We start from the raw sequence: 26,114 nt of genomic DNA on the forward strand, positions 1-26,114 counted from the left end.
CACAAGGGATAAGACCACACTCAACCAAGGCTGCATCTACCTCTACAGCCTTTCTCAGAGGTGTCCCTACCAGGGACATCCTAGAAGCTGCTACCTGGAGTTCTGTACATACTTTCACCAAGCATTACCATTTGCCTATTTTCTCTAAATCCAGAGCTGGTTTTGCCACTGCAGTCTTGCAGGGCCTTATAGCTGGTCCTAATGCTATCTAAATTCCTCCTCCCATCCTTAGCTTTGAGAATCTACCCAAATGTGATGACTGCAACAGTGAAACATGAAGAACATAGTACAGTTGTGTACACTTACCATAAATGTAGATGTTCGAGTGTATTCACTGTTGCAGTCCTGGTTACCCTCCCTCCAGCCCCCTGACTTCTTTTGGCTATACCTCATTTCCTCTTTACTATGCTTAAAAACTTTTTGGTGTATTTGCTTTTTTTGTTGGAGGTATAACCTTGTGTATATATATATATATATTTAATTGCTTCCCGTTAGGGGTGCACCTGACATCTGGGGCAAGAAAAACTGATGTAATGGTGTCGGCTGCATGTTTTTTACCCCTGACTACCTGATATCATGGAAGATGAGACAGCAACCGATGCAGGACCCAAGACTTTGGTAATCAGGCCGACTGAGGGCTACTGCAAGCAGATAACCCCAGTGTGATGACTGCAACAGTGAATACACTCGAACATCTACATTTATGGTAAGTGTACACAACTGTACTTTTTCTCCACATATGTATAGTTCTTAGTGCTGTATCGACAACCAACATATAGTGGATAACTTGATCATTTTGTGTAACAATGGGGATTGTCTGTCCCAACTCGCAAACCATCTGCAACTAACTAACTGAGGTGGTCTGTATTGATGCTATTAAGTAATTTCTTCATCAGCAGTCCATGTGTCTAGCTCTTAGAGAATGCTGCATGTTAGTCGCATTTTTACCTTTTTTTTTTTTTTTTTGCAAACATTAATATGCATTACTACTTGATTTTTATGTGTAATTTTGCTGTTACAACAGCCTACCATAGTCTATCCATGTGCCCAGTAAAGTATTAAGATTTATTGACCAACCCCCAAAATATGGAGAGGATAAAAATATACTCATTATAGTGGATTTTAAGTACCCAAATGCTAAATGGGTAAACTACTTATCAAATAAATGTCTGAAGTGTTATTCAACTGTGATGGAACAGACTGGAACCAAAAAAAAAAAAAACAAATCTGTGGATGGCAATATATTTGATGCCAGACTGACAAATATATGATGTTTTTGCATCGCAGGCATGATAGTACCCTCTGTATTTAACATAGATTATGATACTGTCATCAAATTTATTTACATATGATCCACCTTTCGTAAATGCATAAGTTCATAGGTAAGTACTAAGTTAGTTGCCCTTGTGGACCATTTTAAATCCAGCTAATTTCTGTTAGTGAGAATCATACCTTGTACTTCTTGTCTGAGTTAAACACCTTAACTGTTATGGGTCCACCCGACATTATGCAGTAAATGGCATACTTCTAAATGGGACATAGCTACAAAACCATAGCAGAACTAGCCAGCTCCTGTTAAGTTGACTACTGCAGTGTTTTTTTTTTTTTTTACTGTTATAATGAATTGATTAGTGCTGTAATTAAAACGTCTGCACCCATCATATCCCAGTATCTCTCTCTGTATATCTATATCTAATCTATATATCTGTGTCTCTGTGTGTATGTATATGTGTGTGTGTGTGTGTGTGTGTGTGTGTGTATATATATATATATATATATATATATATATATGTATATTTATATGTATATATGTCAGCTGCTCAACATTGGGGGTGGGAAAGAAACTCCCCACAAGTTCAGCGGTCTTAGCTCTGACATTAAGGAAATATTTGCAGAATTGGACATCTTAAACTTTCCATTGCTGCATTAAAATTTAATGGGAAGTATAGCAATATAAAATCATGCTTCTCTTATGAAAACAGACTGGTGTACTGTACTCACTGATGTAGTGTACAGGTTGTATGATATTAATGTCTACATTCTTGAACACACACCTGTAAGGTATGAATAAGCATGTAAATTCAAACAAAAAAAAAAATACTGAATTGCAGGATTTGCAAGCTATACAAAATTAAAAAAGCGATAGCATTTAGATTTCAAAAATTATCTTAGTAAAAAAAATGCAGATTAAATAAAATATAGGCAGTACTTCTCCTGTCTTCAGTATGTACAACAGAGTTAACTTAATCTCAGAGAATGATAGCATTGTTACTGTATTATCACATCACAAAGGTAAAAGGGAAATTATTAGTATAATGTGTTATCTGTGAACAGTGAAGTGATGCATCGGTCAAGGCACATAGCACATTTACTTGCACATATATTATGTACAGACTTCGCAATAAGCAAAAGTCTATATCAGAATGTTGATTATAAAAGGAACATCCCTTTTGTAATGGCAGCTATAATAATATTTCTACAGATAAAAGGCAAGTTCCACTGAACCAGAATAGTCACGTTACTCTAAACAGATATATAGCATGTAGAAGCATCTCTGATCTGCAGCAGTAGGCTTTTGTGTTACAATGGAGGATCAGATTGACACAGATTACTTTTAGACTCTTCAGCATAACAGGTGCTTTGTTTAATGTCATAGAGACAGTCATAGTGGAACTTATCCAAAATAACACAGGGGACCTACATCTAATAGATATGGAAAAGCATGAGGTTCTTAAAAGTGAATCTTGTCTTTTAAATCTCATGGTATTCTGTGAAGTAATAACAGTAACTAACACATGATGAAAAAATGACAATGTGTGTTGCTCTTTATGACCTTACGAATGCATTCAACTTTACTGGTCATAAGAGAATAATTTACAAAAGGAAGGTTAAAAAGGTTACAATAAGTCAGGATGGAGGTCGCCTTTTATGTCTCAGTGGGGGTGACTAGTGGTGAACACAGGGTTCTCCTCTGGGACCTCTGCTTTTTGGACTGCTCTTCTCAGATATTAAAGTGACAAATGAACTTTGGGTGACCATATCACTGACAATTACAAAACTGGGTAGCATCATTACTTCAGTAAAAGATGCTGAATTTTCTCCAACACATTCTACTGAAAATACACACCTTGTGCAGTAGTAAAGGCTTTGATGTTAATGCCAGTAACACTTCCTTTTCCTTGGATGTCTAGCAGACCAGATGAGTGGGCAGAGTACTGCATATTGATGGAAAGATTACACCACTAATTAGTATAGATAGATAGATAAACCATTACACTCACCATATATGGAGGGAGAACTGTTCTTCCTACCATAGATGGAAAGATGACTAACACAATGTGCCGTATATGAATGGATGATGCTGATTGTTGCTGAGTCCACGGATGGCTAAATGACTGTGATCCCATGAGTCCAAACAGAATTCTAGTACAGAACAATGATGTTTCTAGTGCAGAGACCAGGTGAATTCTACAGAGTCAGTACAGAATCCTAAATAGAGGGTTCCACTTAGATACTGACCATCAACTGGACATAGACAAGCCATAGGATGTAATTAGAAGTACTATTCTAGATGTAATCCAAAAACTCCAAGGAAAGGGTGCCACAGAACCAGGAACCAATAAAACCACAACAGGCACCCAAAGAGGCAGAAGGTAATAATAAAACACGAGCCCTGTAGGTGTAAGCAGCAGCAGGTTTAATTACATAAACGCCACACAATACAAAGCGATTTTGTCCACCAGACTTCCTCAGATGTAAAAATGAAAGAATGAAGGCTGTGCCTGCTTATATACCCCCCCGATCCAATTAGTAGTTAAAACAATTGTTTAATTGACACCAATTAAATCCTGTAACTAAAATATTCGTGACAACCTACCAACTTGCCACAAATACAAATGAAAGTAGATAAAAACATGCACATTTTTTAAAAGAACTTTAAAATAAATATATAAATACTGAAACCATCACAATGTTTTTGACAGATAAATAAACTTGAATCAAAAACCAACAAAAGGAACTTGCAAAACAATATATATATACTTATTTTATAGTTTTGCAGCTCTCATTTTTAAAATAGGGGCAATGGATATGTATTTATTCAGCCCTGGGAATCTATTGGCTTCCAATAACAACTGCCAAAATATTTCTCTCACCTCTATCCTATTTTCCCACGGGCCCCCCCTCACATCACATTGCACCTTCTCTACAACAAAGAAGCCCCATTTTGCTTGGGGACATGTCAGTGTATGTTTAAACAGCAAGCATTTTTAATATCTTCGACTCTAATAGCATATAAATGCTCATAAATCCTCCTTTTGAGTTTACAAGTAGTTTTTCCAATGTAAAATGCACCACAGGTTTTACATAGGGCTAAATAAATCAAGCCTTCACTATTACAGTTGGAAAAACTACTACTCTGAATCTGATGGTCTCTTGACAGGATGTATACAGAATCCTGTCTAAGTATATATGGGCATTGGGCACATGCCCCACATTTGTAGGTTCCCAATTTCTTACATGAAACAATAGAACCATTATGCTCCAGCAAATCCTTGAGGTTCCTGCCTTTTTTATATGTAAATCCTAGGGTGTTGGTAAACAAAACATCCAACTCTGAATAACACATAAACCTGCTCCAGTGTTGATTAATAATGTTTTTAACCCTAGAGGTATTCTGATTATAAAACATCACATAGTTACCCCCAAGGTTTCTTGATTTCATCCCTGGTAACGCCACCCCTGGTTATTGTGTGGTACCCTGCACATTTATTGGTACTATCACACTTGTATCTCCTGTTCCCAAAATAGGGGCAAACCTATCCTTTCTCCCATTCTTTACTTCCTCCAAAACCTCATCAATTAAATAGTTAGGATACTTCCTAGATATAAACATTTCTTTGACTCTCTGACTTTCGTCTTCGAAGCACGAGTCCAAAGAGGTCATCCTACAACTACGGACAAATTGTCCCTTGATAATACTTCTCTTCTGTTTAAACGGATGGGAACTAGTGAAATATAGGTACGAGTTAGAAAAGGGTTCCTTTCTATATACATTAGATGTAAACTGCTGCCCTAGGACGTCTTTTTTAATAGTGAAGTCCAGAAAGTTCATATAGTCATGTGTAATATGGGAAGTAAATTTCAAAAAATTAGTGGCATGGTTTAGATAGTCTATGAATTCTGTTAACTTATCCATACTACCTTTCCAAAAAAATGCAAATATCATCCAGGTAACGTTTGTAATATACCCAATATTGTGCATATTCAGACTGGAACACAAACTTCTCTTCCCAAACCATGAGCACAATGTTGACATAAGTAGGGGCACAACTTGCCCCCATGGCCACTCCCTGGATCTGTTTAAACAACTCACCCTCAAAAAATATAAAGTTGTGTTTCAATACCAAATCCATCAACTCTGTATAAACCAAAAAAGTATTGTGGTCAAGTTTTCCATGTTGGTGAATGGCATCCTGGAACCATTCTGACCCTGTAGAATGTGGAATCACATTAAATAAATCCTGAATATCAAGGGTTACAAATATTAAGGAATCTGAATTTATGTTGCTATTAATGCTTCTCAAAAATTCCCAGGAGTCCTTAAGTATGCCATTGGCCCTAACCCAAATATCTTTTAATTTTATATCCAAAAATTTGGCCAACGGATGGGTTTTAGAGCCATTGGCTACCACAATGGGTCTCAGGGGTGGATCCTCCACACTTTTATGTACCTTGGGTATCCCGAAAATAGCAGGGATACGGGGTCTGTCCACACTGAGATACTTAAAAGTGTCCTGGTTTATAAAATTGTCATTCAGCATGTCCTGTAAAACCAAATCAATCTTACGGTATGCTAAGTTAATCTCATTCTTGGATACCCTAACATACCTATTGGTATCATTAAGCATATCCATCATCTTACTGGAATACAAAATACTGTCCATGAAGACCACCCCTCCACCTTTGTCGGGTTGCATCACCCTCAGGTATCTATTTTCTTGAATGGATTTGAGAAGTACCTTTTCTTCTCTAGTCATGTTAAATTTACCATGCCATCCACCCCTATATACATTCCTGATTTCTTCTTTGACCTCCCTTTCAAAATCTTTTAGCTGGGGGTGTATAGGGGGATTATAGGTACTAGGTCTTCTAATACCACTATTAGTACCACCATCCTGTTGCCCCTGAAACATAATATCTAAATTCTTTTTCCGTAGAAAAATCCTCAAGTCTATTAAGCTGTCCACTAAATTACCCCCTGTAGAGGGGATGAATTTAAAACCTTTTGAAAATAAAAGAAAATGTTTCCTGTCAATCTCCTCACTACTGTAATTGTAAATTCTAAAGTCATGTAGGGTGTGACATGGTCCATCCACAGTAATATTCCCTGTACTCCATTGGTCCAATATGTTGGCTAGTCCCCCTTCCTGGCTACCACTCTTATTTATCTCGTGCCGTTTGGGGGACCCCTGTAAAAATACCGCACAGGGGATTTGTGCCTTAACCTATCTGATCTCCTAAGTTCAGGGAATTCAGTATTGTTTGAATCCTGATGTTCCCCCATCCCTGAATCACTGTAGATCACTCTATGGTCCATAGAGTCCCAGGCATTGTGTCCCCCTGGTGGAAAAGAAGAGGAATAAGTACTGTGTTGTGGTTCAGATTTATCAAAAAAATTATTTTTTCGACCAAATTTGTCATTGTTAGGGTATGGGTATGCTTTTTTCTGTCTGTAATCCCTCAAATCCCTATCTATTTTGCCACACTTCCTTTTAAAAATAACATGACATTTTTCTTCCACCTGTTGCTTAATAATAAAATATTTTCTCTTCTCATTTTCAACAGAAAACATAAGATCATTGGTCACTACTTCATTAATGTATTCTATCTCCTGATATACTTGCCCCATAATCCTTTCATTTTCTTTAATCAGGGCTTTCATGACTTCAAAACCACTACGGTCAAAAATACTCAACAATTCTTCGTGAAAGGGGGAGCCTTCCACTACATTGTTCGGAAACTTATAAAAACGCAATCCTTTGGGTACTATACCCCTTTTAATACAGTTATGCAAGTAGCAATTGTCAATACCCAGAGTTTTATGTTTGTAAATTAAATCAGTGAGTTTTTTAATATTGACTCTATAAGACACTTCACTGTCTTTCTCAACATCCCGGTCATTAAATATAAAGTTATTATCAGTACCTTGGTGACTGGAAAAAGACTTGTAACTAACAAGCCATGAAGCCAAAGATGAAGAGTCCGTCCACTCGTGCACTCCATTGTCACCATTAGCCATACTATCGGTCATTTCCACAGGAGCATGTCCCTGAACACCACGTTCCCCTAAAAGGGAGGACTGTCCATTCGGACCTTGGTTCTGGGAATTCAATGCCAAATGATTGTAACAAAATTTAGTTGCAGCTCCCTTCTGTAATGCAGCCTCACCTCTAGTGCCCCTCAACGGCAAACTGGAAGAAGTTGCAATTACTTCCTCTACAGGCATATCAGCCTGTCTGAGATCCAAATCGGCTTCCTGATTGCATGCAGGAGTGGAAATGCAATCCTTCCTGTGGGTAGGCCTCATAGGGCTGATATCAAAAGAATTGTCTTTCCCTCGCTGAGAGTTACCAGTCATAAGCAAAATCAATTGGGTAAGCTGCCCCTCCACACGAGACAGGCGCAAATCCAGGTCAGTACCTTGAACTGCTTCCCCATCCTGGAAGCTGGCCTCTGCCTCAGATACCTCCATGTAACAAGTAATCCAAAAACTCCAAGGAAAGGGTGCCACAGAACCAGGAACGAATAAAACCACAACAGGCACCCAAAGAGGCAGAAGGTAATAATAAAACACGAGCCTGTAGGTGTAAGCAGCAGCAGGTTTAATCACATAAACGCCACACAATACAAAGCGTTTTCATCCACCAGACTTCCTCAGATGTAAAAATGAAAGAATGAAGGCCGTGCCTGCTTATATACCCCTCCTAATCCAATTAGTAGTTAAAACAATTGTTTAATTGACACCAATTAAATCCTGTAACTAAAATATTCGTGACAACCTACCAACTTGCCACAAATACAGATGAAAGTAGATAAAAACATGCACATTTTTTAAAAGAACTTTAAAATAAATATATAAATACTGAAACCATCACAGTGTGTTGGACAGATAAATAAACTTGAATCAAAAACCAACAAAAGGAACTTGCAAAACAATATATATATTTATTTTATAGTTTTTCAGCTCTCATTTTTAAAATAGGGGCAATGGATATGTATTTATTCAGCCCTGGGAATCTATTGGCTTCCAATAACAACTGCTAAAATATTTCTTTCACCTCTATCCTATTTTCCCACGGGCCCTCCCTCACATCACATTGCACCTTCTCTACAACAAAGAAGCCCCATTTTGCTTGGGGACATGTCAGTGTATGTTTAAACAAGGCATTTTTAATATCTTCGACTCTAATAGCATATAAATGCTCATAAATCCTCCTTTTGAGTTTACGAGTAGTTTTTCCAATGTAAAATGCACCACAGGTTTTACATAGGGCTAAATAAATCAAGCCTTCACTATTACAGTTGGAAAAACTACTACTCTGAATCTGATGGTCTCTTGACAGGATGTATACAGAATCCTGTCTAAGTATATATGGGCATTGGGCACATGCCCCACATTTGTATGTTCCCAATTTCTTACATGAAACAATAGAACCATTATGCTCCAGCAAATCCTTGAGGTTCCTGCCTTTTTTATATGTAAATCCTAGGGTATTGGTAAACAGGATTTAATTGGTGTCAATTAAACAATTGTTTTAACTACTAATTGGATTGGGAGGGGTATATAAGCAGGCACAGCCTTCATTCTTTCATTTTTACATCTGAGGAAGTCTGGTGGACGAAAACGCTTTGTATTGTGTGGCGTTTATGTGATTAAACCTGCTGCTGCTTACACCTACAGGCTCGTGTTTTATTATTACCTTCTGCCTCTTTGGGTGCCTGTCGTGGTTTTATTACTATTCTAGATGTGTGATACTGAGGTGGGTGCAGCTGAGCTTCAGAAACATTATGCTAAGTACACCTTAATTTAATTTCAGAAAGCTAAAAATAAAATAAATAAGACTGAAACACAGACTACATTTCCCACTCACAGAAACTCAGAGCCATTGTAACAAAACTGTGCCTTTAGGAATTATCTTTTTGTCATACAGCTTTGCCTCTGGTAGGTAAATAATAATGCAGAGACTCCAATTGCCAGGACACAAAGCTGCTTACTTTATAAATGTTTATTTCAAACCGTAGGACCTATTGGCCATGTACAGCTTTTGAACATGAATGCAGAACATAATAATGTTCTTACAAGCTTTAGCTCCGGTCTTCTTAGCTAAAGTCATTTAAGACTTTAGTCCAAGGCAGTGCAGCCCAGCTATTCATCCACTTCTGAATATCTTTAGTCTTTCTCAGAGGTAACCCATTAGCTACTCTTTTCTCGTGCTCTACTCTTCTGGAGAATCAGAACTTCAGCTTTTGAGGTTACTGATATCCAGTCAGAGAGACCTGGTGTAAGTACATTTTCCCTTCGTGATATTACAAGCACAGTTATGTGCTTCATAAATTTATTAGATAAGCCAGTGCTTTCATCCATAGTGCTCAACCACTCATCTGCAGCATATCATGTGTATTATGTCTAGCAATAGTAGCTTTAGATGATTACTCCTAACATTTTGTACCTTGTATACTAAAGTGACTCCTGAGTATGCAACCAAGGTTGTGATTTAAGTAAGTTACTTGTTTTTTTATGTCCCCTAATCCTTCACCCAGCTTTTATTTCCCTTTCACTAGTTGTCCAGTTCAGTTTTCTGTCTACCCCATTTACCTTTATAATTCCTTACTAGGTGATCTTAGACATATCCCTTTGCTGGCTAGGCCTCCAAACTCCAATAAAGACAGAGTGCTAAGAGTACTCATTTCTAAGACCAAAGAGTAAGGACTCACATAGGGAGTGACAGAAAGGGAATGGGAGTCATCGTTCTGTGAAGGACACTCAGGATCCCTAAAATGAGGGGGAGATTTGCAATAGAAATATTGCACATAATGCATGTGACATATGTTTGTCAATCTCCCTGCTCACAGGTGGCAACATGCAAGGTCTTTGTCTCATCCAGAGGTCGTGCATGCAGGCAGTAGTCTCTGCATTCTTCCACTGTAATAGATGAGCTGGCCAGCAGCTGCTTCAGCCTATCTCTGTGTTCCCTCTGCAACATCAGGTGGGCAGTGACTTAATTTTTTATGCTGTAATTTTAAGTTGTATGTCACTCCTGTCTAAGAATTTCAAATGTCCAAATCCTGCCTGTAATGAAATACTTAAACTTTGCATCCTATATTTACCATATTTGCCTCTTCTATCCTCTTTGCCTTTCTCTTGAAAAAGTCACCATTTGACCACTGATTAAGCCTTTGACCAATATAATATTCCATTTCCATTTTTTTAATGAAGTGGGTACATTATGATGACATTTAAACATTCCTGCTAGCTAAGCAATTTTATTCTTCTCACCAGTGTTTGTGCTTCCGTTTCATTAACATCCTTCCAGATCTACACTAGGTGCACAATCCCAACAAGATGCTTGAGTATAAACACTTTCAAACACAGTTTCCTGATAATGCATTTCAGTAGCAGTTCAGTATTTTGTCTGTAGTAGCTACTACTCACTCAGTCTGCTTCTGATAACTGAAATGTGGTATGCTTACAACCCCACAATTTTCCCCTATTGAGTACTCATTGTAATTAGCCCAGTCTCATGGACTGTTTCTAAAATGCAAACTGTAAAAGGCTGTACATTACTTATGAGGCAGAGTTGCTGGCTGTGTGTTTATTTTCCCAACTTACAATGTCTTGCTTTAGACAGTCCCTCAGCACCTAGTCTTTGGGCCTACCTCCATATAGTTTGCAAATAAATTTATATTAACTGGTGTTCCTTACGAAATGTCAGATGCAAATGTGAAAATGTGTCAAACTTTGACACAATGCTGCTGACTTCTTTATCCTTCAATAGTTCTCTGATCACCACAGCCATCTCTAGCCCCCATTGCAGCCAGTTCAGCATCCCTCACCCCCTCCCAGCCCGCTTAACTTTCTCTTTGCTGTCTATGGAGGATTGTTTCAAAAAAACTTAGTAAATTCAAAGTAGACTAATTCAATAGTCCCCTCCCCCACCTTGCATCCACTTCCTTGGTTACTCAGCCTTAAAAGTGAATTGTGTTGATCTTATATGACTTTCAGTGATGAAACATTGTTGAGTCATGTCTGTCCTACTTTTTATCCATGTAACCCCTACCAGCTCTTGCAAAGCAGAATGCATGGAACTGTGTAACGGTGCACTCAGCACTCTTTTGCTGTAGGATTATATCATCTTCTTTCACAATAAAAGCATGCAGAAAAAAATGCCTTGTTCTGAAAATGAATGCATAGACTGCTGCATCACAGAAACCTCAGTGCAAGTTATAAAACTGCTCTTTCAAGAAAAGAAATTTCAGATAGTTTGTTGTTTACCCACAACTGTTCATTGCTGTACGTAATGAGAATAAGTAATGAAACCATGATGTTATCATGGTGATACGCTGCACAGAAAAATAGTGCTTAGATAAAAATAAAGCAACATTGAAGTTTTTTCTTGTTGTGTAATAGTGTGTCTTGAACTGACATAGCACTAAAAATATCAGAGTTTGGGGGCTTCATCTTACCACAGCTAATTACACAGTTCTGATGTTTGTATTCCATTTTTACACATTTCCTAACTTTTATTTATAGGCATCAAGATTAGTGCAGGTTAAAAAAAGTAGAACCACAGTATATACTAGATCTCATATGTAGCACTTATCTGAGCTATTATTAGAATGAGATTGTCCATGCAGACTGGGAATGGTCCTGGCAGCAGAAGCAGGGGAAAAGGGTTTTTTCAGAGGGTAATATCCCATTTCCTTTTGCACCCTATATTTATTAAAGTGTGATCAGGTTAATGAAACTAATCAGACTGATTGTAATAAGCTAAGCCCCAAGTAAGGGAAAAACAGACTAATATTTTTCACCGCCATTCTGAAGGCAGAGTAAACCATAAAAGATGGTTTATTGCCGTGACTAACTCTGAAAGTGACAGAAGGAGGGAGAAGAAAGAGAGGATAAAGGCAGATGAAACACATGTGACTTACAACCAGTAGTAGAAAGAGACAATGACAGTCATCATGAGATAATGAAGAATGATGGGAAAAAGTTCTGCTGGCATGAAAACCTGAGGCAGACATAATAAGCAAGGAGAAAGACAGTGTATAGTCAAGATGGTAAAATATTACTAGCTAACCCCATTACCTCCCCATAAGTTAAAACAGTTTGTTAGCTGTGACTATGTCATTAAAATAATTATACGGTACAGGAAATAAAAAAATATTATTTAATTTATTTGCAGATGTGTGTATACATTTGTAAATGGATAGTTTTTATTGTGTAATACTTTAAACTTTCTGTAGTGGAGACCCATAGGATATATTCAAATGACCCCTTAAGGACAGACAGTATTTCTGCTATATGGCTTCTGAATCCCCATTATTTTTTAAGTCTTTATGGGTACATTCAGGCCAATAAAGCAAAACACTAGCTGTAGGCATGCATGTTTTAGCTGTATTAGCAATCTTATTAGTAGTGCATAACTGAATTGGTTGACTGTACTTTAGAAACGCAGAGCTTAAAGTCAAGCCTGATGTCCACAAACATTAAGGTACCTGCAAAATACCCCAATAAACATCCAAACCAAAGGGTACAAAGTTCACACAGACAAACCATTCAGTAAAAATTGCAAGAAATACCCAAACAAGCTAGAGTTTTCACTGTGCAGTACCTTGAACCTCCTGTAGTGGAGGCCATTGTGGTATATTCAAATGATCCCTTAAGGACCTATAATGTTTCAGCTGCATGGCTTCTGAATGCACATGAATTTTTTCCTTTTTAACTGGGATGTTTTGCAAGCACCTATGTAGACATCTCAGAGCAGTTTGTACACAGATGCAGAATTAGTTGTTTAGTATGTAGAGGAGTAGAAGTTGTGCAGCATACCTCTCAACTGTAGAGATTGTTGCAGAATGTCCAGATTTTTGCCTTATATTTGGTCTATTCCACACCTAATTTGTGGTTTTCAGGCAAATCACTGAGGATTGAAGTCATTTAACGACATACATTTGAGTTTCCAACTTCATATCCTTCAGAAAATGCATGCTAACATAAATCCTGTTATTCTAGCAACATTCTAAGTTTATAGGAGCAATTTTTTAAATCTGTCCCTATTTTAGGGCCTTTGTTCCTCCATTATTTTAGACTTTGTCCAGATTTCTTGCATTAATAGGTTGAGAGTTATATTGTGCAGTGTAGTTCAGCTGTGTTTCAGATACTCTACATTCATGGTGTACACTGACATGTCCATATACTGCATATGGCAGGTTGTGCCGTGTGATGTGTACATCTTCAAGAATGGGCATTCAATGTGTAATACTGATAATCACTAAACTATAAACAGGTGTCTGTAGTCAGTGACATCATAATGTCATCAAGTTGCCATCAGTTAGTGTTATCTTACCAAATCAGTATTTGATTTAATGGGCCTCCCCTCCATTACTTGTCTTAATGTTCCCCAGTCTGACTGACCTCAGTTGAAAATGAAGATCAATACCACAGATGGCCATTAAAGAGGTCTTGTCCCCAGTTTCCACCCAATATTGAAAAGGCATGTAACTATGACATTTCAGAAATTTCAAATACCTTCAGCATTTCCATCAGGATTTCTTGTGCTGTAATCAGTTGCTTTGGCACTGCCTCCTCAAATGAGGTCATCTTCCTTGGATTCATCAGATACCTGTAATTGTCCTTTTCAGTTACCAGCAGTGGCCCTAGTTGAGGTCAGCATTGCCTACACCCTTGCTGAAAATATCCTGAGTCTTGTGTCTTCCTTTTCAACCACCAGATTTTTTGACAAAACAACTTTGGGGTCATCCAAAAGTCATTCTTTCTGGCCATGGCAAACTCCTCCCACCCACTAGCCTTCATATATGTGACTGCTATTGCTGCTGATTCCTAGACTCATAGGTACCTGTTGATAAAATCCATAGGGCCTTCCCCTATTGCCACTGTATGAAAGGCATCTTTAATTTAATGGTTTCTCCTAGACAGTCTTGGAGTTGTAACAATGGCAACCATCAACAGCATTTTAACCATAAGTATGTTCTACCCCAACTACTGAGATCTTGAAAGGGTCCATGTAGATTGCACATCTCCATCCTCCCAGTGGTAGATGCATCCCCATAGAGGAGTTTGTATTACATATCACTGAATTACGTAACATTTTTACCAGTCTTAAGCTCCTTTTCCTTGTCACCTGTGTTCCCATTTATTCCCATTGATGTGACCCTCATGCAGCTCCTGCCTGCAGATCGATGTAAACCATGCTAGCGGTTCTCTCACTGCTTGAGTTGGATTTTCAGTGCATAAAAATCCTAAGAGAAATTTGTTACATATTTATGTACTGCAGTGGCTTTATCCTTTACTGTCACTTATAGACAGATATTCCTTTTTAGATTTAATCCTTCATCCAAGCCAAATCCTCCTGTTCAAACACAGGACATATCACCATGTCTGTCCACTTTCCAAGTCTTCCCTTCTCTTCTCTTCAAGATTTACTGAAGACTGACCCACCATAGAAACTAATGTATGTATTGTACATTACACTCTGCTTAATTTTACATTGCATTGTGCTTATCCACTGGAATGTATATATACACCGTTTTTTCTATGCAGTTCTTCTGAAGTATTCTGCTATTGCTTACATTTCTGTATTTTTTTTTTTGTGAATTTTTTTTTTTATTTCACCCAGGCTGAGCCTGAAATTGGTCAGTATTGATAAACAAATATGTATAAATAAATAAATTATATATAAAAATGCATTTGAATTACTATGTTGTCTTTTCCTGCCTCTGTCATTTTGTATCTTTACTTTTCTGATAAAGCCACAAGTGTAAACCAAATTTGCCCTTCAGAGCACTCTTTATCATTACTTACTAAAAATAATATTACCATTACTATACAAGCCATATTCAGTGCTGGCAAGTTTTGTATGAAGCTTGAATATAAAGTATATATGACGCTGTTTATTTTGTATGACAGCTATATTTTCCTTTGTTAACCAGGATAGGCCAACTGAACCAATTCTGGTTCATTTTCAGCAGTGGTTCTGGAAGACAAGCTCCAACTATGAGCAAATTCAGTACATGAAATAATATATAGTAATACAGATACACTATATAGAGTAATATAGCAGTAACCAACTCCTGGGTGTGGTATATTATAGCAATAACCCACGCCTGGGTGGGGGTAATGCTGGATTTACCCACGGTTGGTGTGGTTTGGTCACGAGGGAGAAGCCCAAGTGGCCAAACAAAGACAACCGTGGGTAAATCCAACATTACCCACACCCAGAAGTGGGTTACTGCTGTTATACAATGACATTATTTAAGAAAAAAAATAATTACTTTTCTTAAATAATGACATTGTATAATGCTTCCTTGCTGCCCTTCTGCAGCTGTCTGGTGTTCTATGGCATTTCTGATGTACTGCGCATGCGTATGCTTATGCAGTACATCAGAGCTGTGCGGAAAAGCAACGGAGAAAGCAAGATCTCCGTTGCTTTTTACAAACTGTCTCGCTATGTTAAATGGAGTTTAACATAGTGAGACAGCTTTAAAAAAAGCTACGGAGAATCTCAGTTGCTTTTTTTAAAGCTGTCTTGCTATGTTAAACCCATTTAACATAGCGAGACACCTTTAAAAAAAAGCAATGGAGATAGGAAGATCTCCGTTACATTTTTTAAAGCAGTCTCGCTATGTTAAACTCATTTAACATAGCGAGACAACTGTAAAAAAAGAGTTATACTAATGGAAAAAGTCCGGGCGACCGGACCTTTTTCCATTACTATAACTCTGATTTACAACGTGCACACTGACCAATCAGCGTGCACGTTTTGGAATATTAATGGGGGGTCATTGTATAATGAAGATTTACCCACAGTTGGTGTGGTTTGCCATCATGATTAAACAAAGGCAACCATGGATAACTCTTCAATATATCACACCCAGGAGTTAGTTATTGGTATTATACAGTGACATTATTTAAGAAAGAAATTACTTTTCTTAAATAATGTCTTTGAATAATGGTGCTGTATTGTTCTTTCATATTGTTTTGGTATTCTGCTGCTTAGTTGATGTACTATGGATGTGTATGGGACTTCCATTACATCAGTGCTTCGGAAAGCAAGCAACAGAGAAAGAAAGATTTGTATTTTTGTTTTTTTTTTGTAAATGTGAAATCTGGACAGTTTAGAGGTACAAGAGAGACAGGGCAAAATACAAAGAAAATCAGTTATGTTTCTTTGGGTAATGTACCTGATTTTCCTTGTACTTTCTTAACTCTTCATATGTACATCTTGAAGTATTCTGTTATTGCTTACATTTCTATTGGTATATGCTCAATTTACAACGGGCACACTAGTTGGGCTGAACCATCAGCATGCAAGTTCTTGGATGTTAATGAACTACCACTGTATAATAAAAGTTATACACCATGCAAAATTCTATAAATAGGAGCTCAAAGTAAATACAGTTTTTATTTATATAGTTACAAAGTGTTATATCTGTAGCTATGATTACACTGAGTGATACATAAGGGAAGCAAAAGTATTGCAATCTTTGTAGATAGAAAAAAAATTGCAGGTCTTAGAAATTATGTACACTATTGTCTCAGTTACAAATAAAAAACATATAATAGCTGACTGCATTAAACTAAAAATAAGTGATCATATATGGATAGTAACTTATTCAGTCAAAAGCTAAAAGTGTTTTAACTGTAATGTTTAGAAGATTGCAAACTGTTAAAAACTAATGCAAGTGCAGCTTTAAAGTAGTGATGGACACATTTTATTGATGTTTATAGATGAGTAAGTTGCAGACGTTATGTAACAGGCCTTAATGTTTGATATACATCTGGACTGAAATATAATTACATTTTTATTCATCTCTCACCCTTATCAGTGTTAACTCTGAGAACATCTTCTGCGTACCCCACATGTGAGTCTACTAGCAGCATGATCGTGCAGTGTGGTCAGTGGCAAAATTTAGTCCTTCTCTGACATTAGTAAACCATGTTATATTAATCAGGAAATAGTGCTACTGAAGTGTGAATTCCTTGTTTGTAAAAAAAAAAAAAAAAAAAAAAAAAAAACAGCACTGAAATGCCAAAATGTATCCGGTCCAAGAGAGAGCTCAGATATACCTGTGAACAAGAGTGCATATCATTAAAGTTAATGAAAATTTAAACTGAAGTGCTTGTACAGTTCATGATAAATATATGTATTTTAAGCTGTGCTAAGAAAGTGCAGCTGAACAATGATCGCATAAAGTTATGCCATTGACTGATGTCTGTGATATAGCAGGCAACATGAGGTCTCAGACAGCTGATATTTAGCTAAATAGAAAATATGTAGATTCTCATGTACACCTACATCTTTTACTGTATAAGACTATAATAGGGCTGACAATTTTCTGATATATTACTGCACAGATGAGCCATAACTACGGTAGGGCAAAGGGAGCACAAGTTGTCAGGAGGAATGATTACCAGGTACCAGTGGTGCAGGAATATAGTACTGGCATTGCTTTAATAATACTGATAGAACACCTGTAGTAACAGCTGGAGCACTCAGTTGGGGCTACAGTTGTGCTGTACACAATATTTATTTTTTTTGCCATCTGTTAATCAGGTTAGTGAGCTGTTCTACTGACCCTTTTCAGTCACAACGAGGGCTCAAAGAGCAGAGATATCAAAGCGGATAAGGTTACAGTGCAGTTTTACAAGTTATTGCTATTTGTTGTTTAGACAAGTTCTACAGTTATGGATGGTCTTTAATTTTAGATATGATTAATGAGGTGTGAGACTGGATTATTAACCAGTGTCACCAAAGCAGGTGCAACTGGCTTCTCCTGAAGGTGTGTTTCATTAATGTAGTTTTGAATGCTGATAGAGTGTTTCTTATATCACCTGGTATTTTATTCCAAACAGCAGAACCTAATGTGGAGAAGGCTATTCCTACTATTGTCATCTTGAAAGGGGGGGGGGATCTGACTAATTGGGAACTTTTCATCATTGTTGTTTCTTAACATGTAGGATTATTATTATAGTAGTCTTGTTCTCATATTTGCAGCATTTTCTTCACTGGGGACAGTAACGTTTAGTATTTTAAAATGAGAGTACTGCTAAGAAGTGTTGTTCTGTGAATTATAGGGAACTAGCTGATAGTCTTACACGCATCACAGCGATGCTGTCTGGCATGTGCTATGGTAACAAATGCAAATTCTGTTTTCAATAGTGTGTAGTTTGTGGGTATTGTAAGATGATAGTATGAGTAAGCTATACTCAATTTTTGGTGGTAGCATGTTTCTGGCAATAGCTGTCCTGGCTGTAGGTGAGAGCAGATAAGAGATACAATAACAAACTTTAAGTCATGCTTGCACTTTATTGGAAATCTTGTGTGTGTGTGTGTGTGTGTGTGTGTGTGTGTGTGTGTGTGTGTGTGTGCGTGCGTGCGTGTGTGTGTGTGTGTGTGTGTGTGTGTGTGTGTGTGTGTGTGTGTGTGTGTGTGTGTGTGTAGGCATTAGTCTAAGGTCAATCCCAGATATTTGTATTCTGTAACATAGGGAATGTTGTTGCTGCTGTTAGAATCTTTAATTGTGAACCGCCAGATTCATGTTTAGTGTACGTTTTGTTGTAGATGTCATAAGGTTTTTTTTTTTTTTTTTTTTGTGGGGGGGATAATAAGCAGTCAGTTAGAAAAGTTGTAAGAAGTTGTATTAGAGGTTAGATTGTGGGTGTCGTTAAGTTTTTTTGGACTCTGTTGTTAAGGAGAAGAGAGTGATCATTTTGATTGCCTCAGGAGTCCGTAGCTATTTAATGTGTTCAAATAATTATTTTTATAGTTTTTCAAAGATTTTAGTGATGGGACATGAGTTTGATATTTTGTTCTGTGGGTGCTGAGCATTTTCATAGCAGTATTATCACAGACTGCTTAAGCTAACAGAGGGTAAGACTAGAGAGAGATTAAAATGTGAGTTAATGGTTTATGCTTTAGAAAAGTTAGGTGCAGGTGACTGAATTTTGAACCTTTTGAATTTAGTTTAAGTAATAAGGTTTTAGTTTATTTGGCTGTAATAGCAGAGAAATTAAAAGTGCTGCAAAGGATGCAAAGGGGTAGAGTTATTACTGCTAATGTTGGATGATAATTTATTAGTAATTTGTTACGATGAGTCTTGGAGGAACTGTCTGTAGTTGTTAGATGAGGGAGATTGGGAGTCGGTAAGAAGTGGCTTGTAGCTTGTCTTTAAGTTATTTAATTTAATTCCAGAATAATTTAGGCTTGGAGGCATAGTTGGCTTGTTTCTGTCTGGCAATTAATGGGCATTTTTCTGCTAGGTTTTGTTTGTGCACAAATCAGAGTATGTTTCCTTGATGTCAGGCTTACTGTATCAAATCACTTTTCTCCACTTTCCTGCATGACTCTAAGCTCAGTAGATGCTTTCTGTCAAAACTGGTGCATGCATTTTTTTTTTTTATTATTTTAAAAAAAATTTCTCCCTTCCCACCCCAACTGACAAGCCCTTTCCTCACTCTACTGACACATGTATTCCCTCAGTGACTGGCTGTAGCCAATGTAACAGCAAATATGAAATCCATACTGAAGCAAGCCATCATCAGTGGACAGGTGGAATTGTTTTTTCCTCATTCCCTGCCCATGTTCCCATTCCATGCCTGGCATGCTTGTAAATCCATGCAAAATTCTGGCTGCATATGATCTGCCATTGCATTCTTCATACTTTTTCCTGCAAGGGTCGGAAACCTAGTCTTCAGCGTAGGCTGTTGCCGTAGCCAAGAGTGACTTCCTTCCTGCTGGGAAAGGCAAGGTGACAAATGTAGTTACGCAGCAATAGTTTAGTAGTGCTTATGTACAGGACATTAATGACAGAGCCCTGTAGTAAAACATGTATTCAAGTAGACAATGATATGGAAATAGAAACCCAGGCATATTTTTAAATGAGCCTGTTTCAGTTCTCAAATGAACACAAGGGGCAATTCATATTTTAATTTAACATTTTTGAAGCCCATTTTCAGATAAGGAAAATAGTTAGATTTGCTGAAAAACAAGTGTTGGCTTTTATTTGAGTTTATGCAGTATTGGAGTTGAGGTAATTGTGTAGCAGGTGGATAAAGGGAGGACTGGAGCTCACCTTCCTCTTACCTTTGTAAATTATTTGCCTGCTTTAATCGGTTTAAAGTTTGGGTGGCTTATTTTATTTGTTGTGCATTAACCTGCTGCCATTCAAAATTTTGTTGTAAACCTGTAGATATTTGCAGTCTTTCTAGTCCCGTAGTATTTGTAATATTTTTGTATCAAGTGCATTTATGGGATCAATGATTTGATGCTCTTGTTTACAATAGAAATTGTCTTGTTGTCAGCAAGTCTCAGGTTTATCTGGCAAAATAAACTAATTAAAGGAAAAGCATTCAAGAAAAAAAATTTCAGAGTATCTTTTTTATAGTAGTACTGAGAGGGTCACTTTTCCATTTTAATATTCTAATTTCTGTTTCAAATGTCTGTTATCAGTCCTTTCTTGCTAGTAATTTAGCTGCGTTCATAAAAAAAGAGGAATGACTCAAGTGGGGGTTGTATAAAATCCTTCAGTTCATAGCCTAGGTCTGTGCTGTGAATTATATGTGTACCGTACTGCTTAGCGCAGCATACATAAGTTAAAAATAATACCTGCCCCTTCCTCTTGGGACTGCTACACCTGGTTTGCTACAGAGATGTGGCCAAATTGCAAGAAGTTGTTTGCATGTGGGATTTACAAAAAGATATTTGACCTTGCATGCATCACACAATGTCAGTTCCAGTGTGATGTAACCAGGCTATATGCGTATGTTTAAACTGGATCAACTGCAAGTTTGGTGGGGGCACCAGTAACTAAGGAATTGCTCAGAAGTGCAGAGGCCCTCCCTCAAAACCATATGCAATGAAAATATTTTCAATTGATACTATACAAGACATTTTTTTTTCCAGGCAGAGCTGTATGTCATAAAAGTTTTTCTGGTTCTGGCAGCATATGGTCCCCCCTTTTAAGGATCAGGAATTAGATCTGTGTAGCATGGCAGAGTGTTTGTTTACATTCCACTGTAGTATACCATTATACTTGGTATAAGAGAGGCGAAGCCCTTATACCTTACTGTGCTCTGCAGTAGAAATGTAATATGTGTTTTATGCATCTTATTTTCATATCATATTTATTATTCCACAGAGCAACGTATGAAAGGTCAGCTTTAGCCTGCAGATAGGTAGCGATGTATATGACTTGTTGAAATTATAAAATGTTGTATCCTTATTGATATGCACAGCTTTACATGATTATTTTATTTATGCTGTTGATATTTTGCAGCTCAGGCAGTGGCTAAAAGAAATGTATGGAGAAAGCTCAAGTGAAGACAAAGAAGAAATATTAAATCTTTTGATAAAATTCAGAGAACAGCAAGCAGCCGAAGAGCTAAATAGACCACATTGTGATGCTTCTTATTCTTCGACCAGTACTTTATCATCTGCATCACACAGTTACACAGCAAGAACACCACTCTGAAAGTTGCCAGTCTGTTGTTTGCAGCTTACTGTTTTAAAGTCAAACCTTGTTTACTCTTAATTGTTTGACATTGTGCAAAATTCCTGCCCACCATGCAGTTGGTAGCAGCAGGTTATTCGATGTATATAATTTTAATCAGAGGTGCACAGATACTTCTTGTCTATGTTGATTACATATGGGATGACAAACAGTCCACCTGGTTGTACAGTCAAAGAATTGTATTTTATTCTAAATATTTGTGGCACAATATTCAGTGGTGGTACAAAGACCTGCAGTAAAATAATCCCCTCGACTGCTATGTAGTATTTTGTCCCTGGAATGCATTAACATGTGCTATATAAAGCTAATGTGGAGGGTGGAGAGTACTGTTAGGGTCAGTAGCTGCAAACCTACTAAAAGGGAGAGAAATGCACAGTGCTTCAGGGTTGGTTGTGGTGCATTTATCACACTGTAAAGATTATGGACACCACCATTCCTTCCATTTGACACAAAGTTTTGTCTGACATCTCAAGATGCAGTAGCCCATCTGCATGTACTACATGTGGTTTCTTTTTCACCAAAGCAGCCCTTCAGTCCAACTGCTACAGACCCATCTCCTCTTCTACAGCATCATGTTTCTAAGAACTGTTTGCAGATACTTAACAATAGTCTTCCTCTGTTATTATGTCCCAGTGTAAAATGTTACCTCATAGCTTGGGACTGCCACCTACCTAGTGACCTCATGATCATGTACCGTACATTCCCACTTCTGTACAGTTAGAGGGTGAGGTTTGTGTGAACTTTTTTAAGTGTCAAACAGCACCTCATTTTATCTTATCCTAAACTTGGAAGTCCTGGTCTTGTTACTTAACGTGCCTTATTTGTATTGCAGATGGCATTTATTTACCATCTAAAACATGCATTTTAAAAATTCATTCTGTATATTTTATTGGTTTTGTGGGCTTTCACATTGACTTTGTTATGTTTATTCATATGGGGTTCTCAGCTTCTTATTTATAATAGGTTTAATGTCAGTCAATATAGGACCACTGCAAACTGTTCCTTGAAGTTATATGTTGTGATTATTTTTCAGAAATGTAATGTTTGTATTTTATATCAGATGAAACATGCTCTAATACTTAGCATATTCTTTGAAATATGTTTTGTCTTTATGACTTTTAAACTATTTAACTTACTTTTATTTAAAACAATGTGCTATATACAGAAAGGCTATATTTCAGACATATGATGTGTTCAGTGGTGAAACAGAATTTTGCTTTTACTAAAGAGGGGAATTTAGGCTTGAATAATTTCCACTCCGTTTGGTACTGAAATGTAGTGTGCAACATTTTGTCCTTAACCACAGCTACCTATTCACAGATGTCCACCCAAATAAAACAAAAACTACAGAGACTATGGGCATGCAGATAAACCTTAAACTTAATTTCTGTACCATATTGGAGAGACAAGCTTGTGTCTCAAAGAATGCCCCTTCTCTGGAAGGGACAAAAATGCATCCCTAACTCTGTTCAAATGTAACTTGGACCAGTGGGTGGGAATAAAATGGCACCTATGTCCCTGATGGACAGGGGCAGCCTGTGAACAATTGGACAAGCCTATATCATTGCTTTAAAATTCCATAGGGTATTGGCAAATGTCAGCAATATTTTGTTAAATTGGGGTAAGCTTGGCAAGGCTTAAAATGGCTGTTGTGCTGATAGTCTAGTAACCACTTATGAACCTGTGACCCTATTTGCAATAATCTGATGATTTGTACAGTTGCTGCAGTTTTTGATGTAAGAAACAATGCTTGTAAGTATGTTGCTGTAGGTAACATAGCTTCTGGCTGTACAATTGGAAATCATACCTCTCAACCTCTTACTACAGGAAATCTGGACAAAGCCAAAAAGAATTGAGGAATAAAGGCCCAAAATAGGGACACTTTTTAAATATCACTCTTACAAACTTAGAAAGTTGATGAGATAACAGCTTTTGCATTAGCATGCATTTTCTGAAAGAAGTCTGAAACTCAAATGTCTGTCATTATGCAATGACTGTAATCATCAGTGATTTTCCAGAGAACCCCAAACTTTATTGGAACAGACCAAAGTTATGAGACAAAACTCTGGACACTAGAGAGGTATGCTGGAGATGTAATAGTTAACAGAAGTGGTTACTTAGTAACTACTTTCATAGTAATTTTGGAAGAAACCACTATTTATTAATACTGACTGTGCAGACTGCCTGTTGCCATATTCATACCCTACCTCCAGACTTGGTGTATAGGCCTTTCTTGACCAGTGTACATTTTAGTTTTGCTTTTCTTTCTGAGTTTGTATGGCAGAAGGTAAAGTGTTTTTTTGTGTGTTGAAACAATTTCAATAAGAAAGAAACAGTACAGTACTGATTTTTTGTTTGTTTTGTAAAACAGGGCTTCAAGCTGTCTTATGAGTTGCTTTCAAAAAGGACCAGTAAATAACCTTGAAATGCACTTTAATTGTTAGCTTTAAACCAGTGTGCACAAATACACCATTGTTCGTATTTTATAAGTTTGAATCTGTCCATTTTCTTGGCATTTCTTTATCCTAGGAAATACCAGGCATGTACATAGCTATCTGTGCTTGCTAAATGGAAACTGATGGCTAAAGTGGTTGTACAAAATAGGAGTTGTCACTTAAGCATTCAGAAACTGTAGTTAAGCATTATGTTGTGATACTCTTAAATTGTGTTCGTTCAAAATGTTTTTTAGGCATATAATATAGTCAGATATGTGTCTAAATGATTGTGCAGCATATGCTACACTGCATTGAAATGTCTGCATTTCTGGAAGCAGCATCACTTGTTTCTTATTTTGCTGTGCGTGTTTGATAAAACAATGCATATGTTACACTAAGGACATATAATGAATTTTATTGACTTGTCAAAACCTATCCAAAAATGGATTCTTACTGCATGTGGTTTCTGTCAGTCTACAGCATGCACACTTAAGGAGCCAGAATGTGTGTTTCTGGTGGCTGTTGACAGGAATTGAAAGGATCAGAATGTATCAAATTAGTTTTTTCTAACAGTTGTACAACACAGTTTTTAGTCTATTCATCAGTATATCTGGGAATACAACATCATTTTGCATACTTACCTGCATTTTTTCTACTTGCCCAAGTGCAATGCATAACATTGGAAATAAAGTGAAATTAAAACACACAGTGCACTGTAATTTTGTCTAGTTGTCTCCTGTAATGGGTGAAGACTAGTTGTCTGCTATAATAGGTGAAGTTGCCTGCATTTATAAATATGTCTTGTATTATTTAGGAATGAACAAGAAATGTACAAACTAACATTAAATTAATGTGAAAAAAACCTAAATGTTGAAACTGTCTTTGTCATTGTGGGTAACTACATTCTTGCTTCTGCATGTCAAAACAGAACATCTGCAGGTTTAAGTTGACGTATATTCTGGTTTGGTATGCAAATTAAATATTGCAATTGGTTAACAGTAAAACAGATACAAAATTCTATATTGCTCATAAGGCCTCTAAAATGTGTGGCGTTTGCAGCACAGTATGAGTCTTTAACTGTGCTTACAAACTTATTAAAACTTTACAGTTTAAAAATACCTCACAAATTGTTTTTTAAAAATCTGATGTTCCTCAAGTAATAACTTCATTCATTTCCAGTGTGCTTTTTAATGTACTAATTTGTATGCATGTTAAAAGAACAATTCTGCATGTTGTTTGTTGTAACTACAATCGATAGCAGACTGCAATGCATCACATCATCTAAGGTTTGTACTCCATTGCAACTCTTGGGCAGAAAACATATTTTAACAGGTATTTTCTGTATAATAGTATTTCATTTTGCTTTGAAGGCCACTACCCAGATCCTAAGAGGGCATATTTTCTAACCACTGAATCCAACAGGTGACCTATCAATGAATAGACATCCTCTCTTATCCTCACTTCTGACATAGCCTGTACCAGTGCCATGGCATAGTGCCAAGTGTTTAGGGGTTTGGTAGTGCTTTACAATATATCCAAGCATTTAACATATCATTTATGCCATCTTTGTTTCCTCTGTGGCTTAGTGTGAATAGTGTCCTTGTTCTCTGTTTCAGAACCACTGTCCATCTTTCTGGCCCTACTTCTAATTCATCTTTAAAGTGGAATTTGTTTCAGAAGTGGTGTTTTTCAGAACTGTACATTGGTCAAGAAATAGCTTTTAGCATGTTGTAATCACCTTTCTGTTTCTCAGTGAGTCATGCCTTGAGATGTAGTTTAGGCTTGTATCGTTTCAGGTGTCAAACTTCTACATTTGGACAAATGGTTGATATGTAGATTCTTCACTACCCTAAGAATTTTTTCGTGGGAGGG

The 26,114-nt window shown here is 37.1% G+C and overlaps 1 protein-coding gene across 2 annotated transcripts in view; it reads left to right on the plus strand.

Moving 5' to 3' along the window:
- Positions 1-25,118, plus strand: part of DUSP22 (dual specificity phosphatase 22) — a 938,178-nt gene extending 913,060 nt beyond the window's left edge. For both annotated transcript variants that reach the window (XM_044065151.1, XM_044065152.1), the window contains one exon: positions 21,574-25,118. In XM_044065151.1, the coding sequence (XP_043921086.1) occupies positions 21,574-21,768 (195 nt within the window). In that variant the 3' untranslated portion in view covers positions 21,769-25,118. The remainder of the gene's footprint in view (positions 1-21,573) is intronic.
- The last annotated feature ends 996 nt before the right edge of the window (positions 25,119-26,114 follow it).

The sequence above is a fragment of the Protopterus annectens genome, chromosome 3.part0 (assembly GCF_019279795.1).
Source record: "Protopterus annectens isolate FY-2018-M chromosome 3.part0, PAN1.0, whole genome shotgun sequence".
Lineage (NCBI taxonomy): Eukaryota > Metazoa > Chordata > Ceratodontiformes > Protopteridae > Protopterus > Protopterus annectens.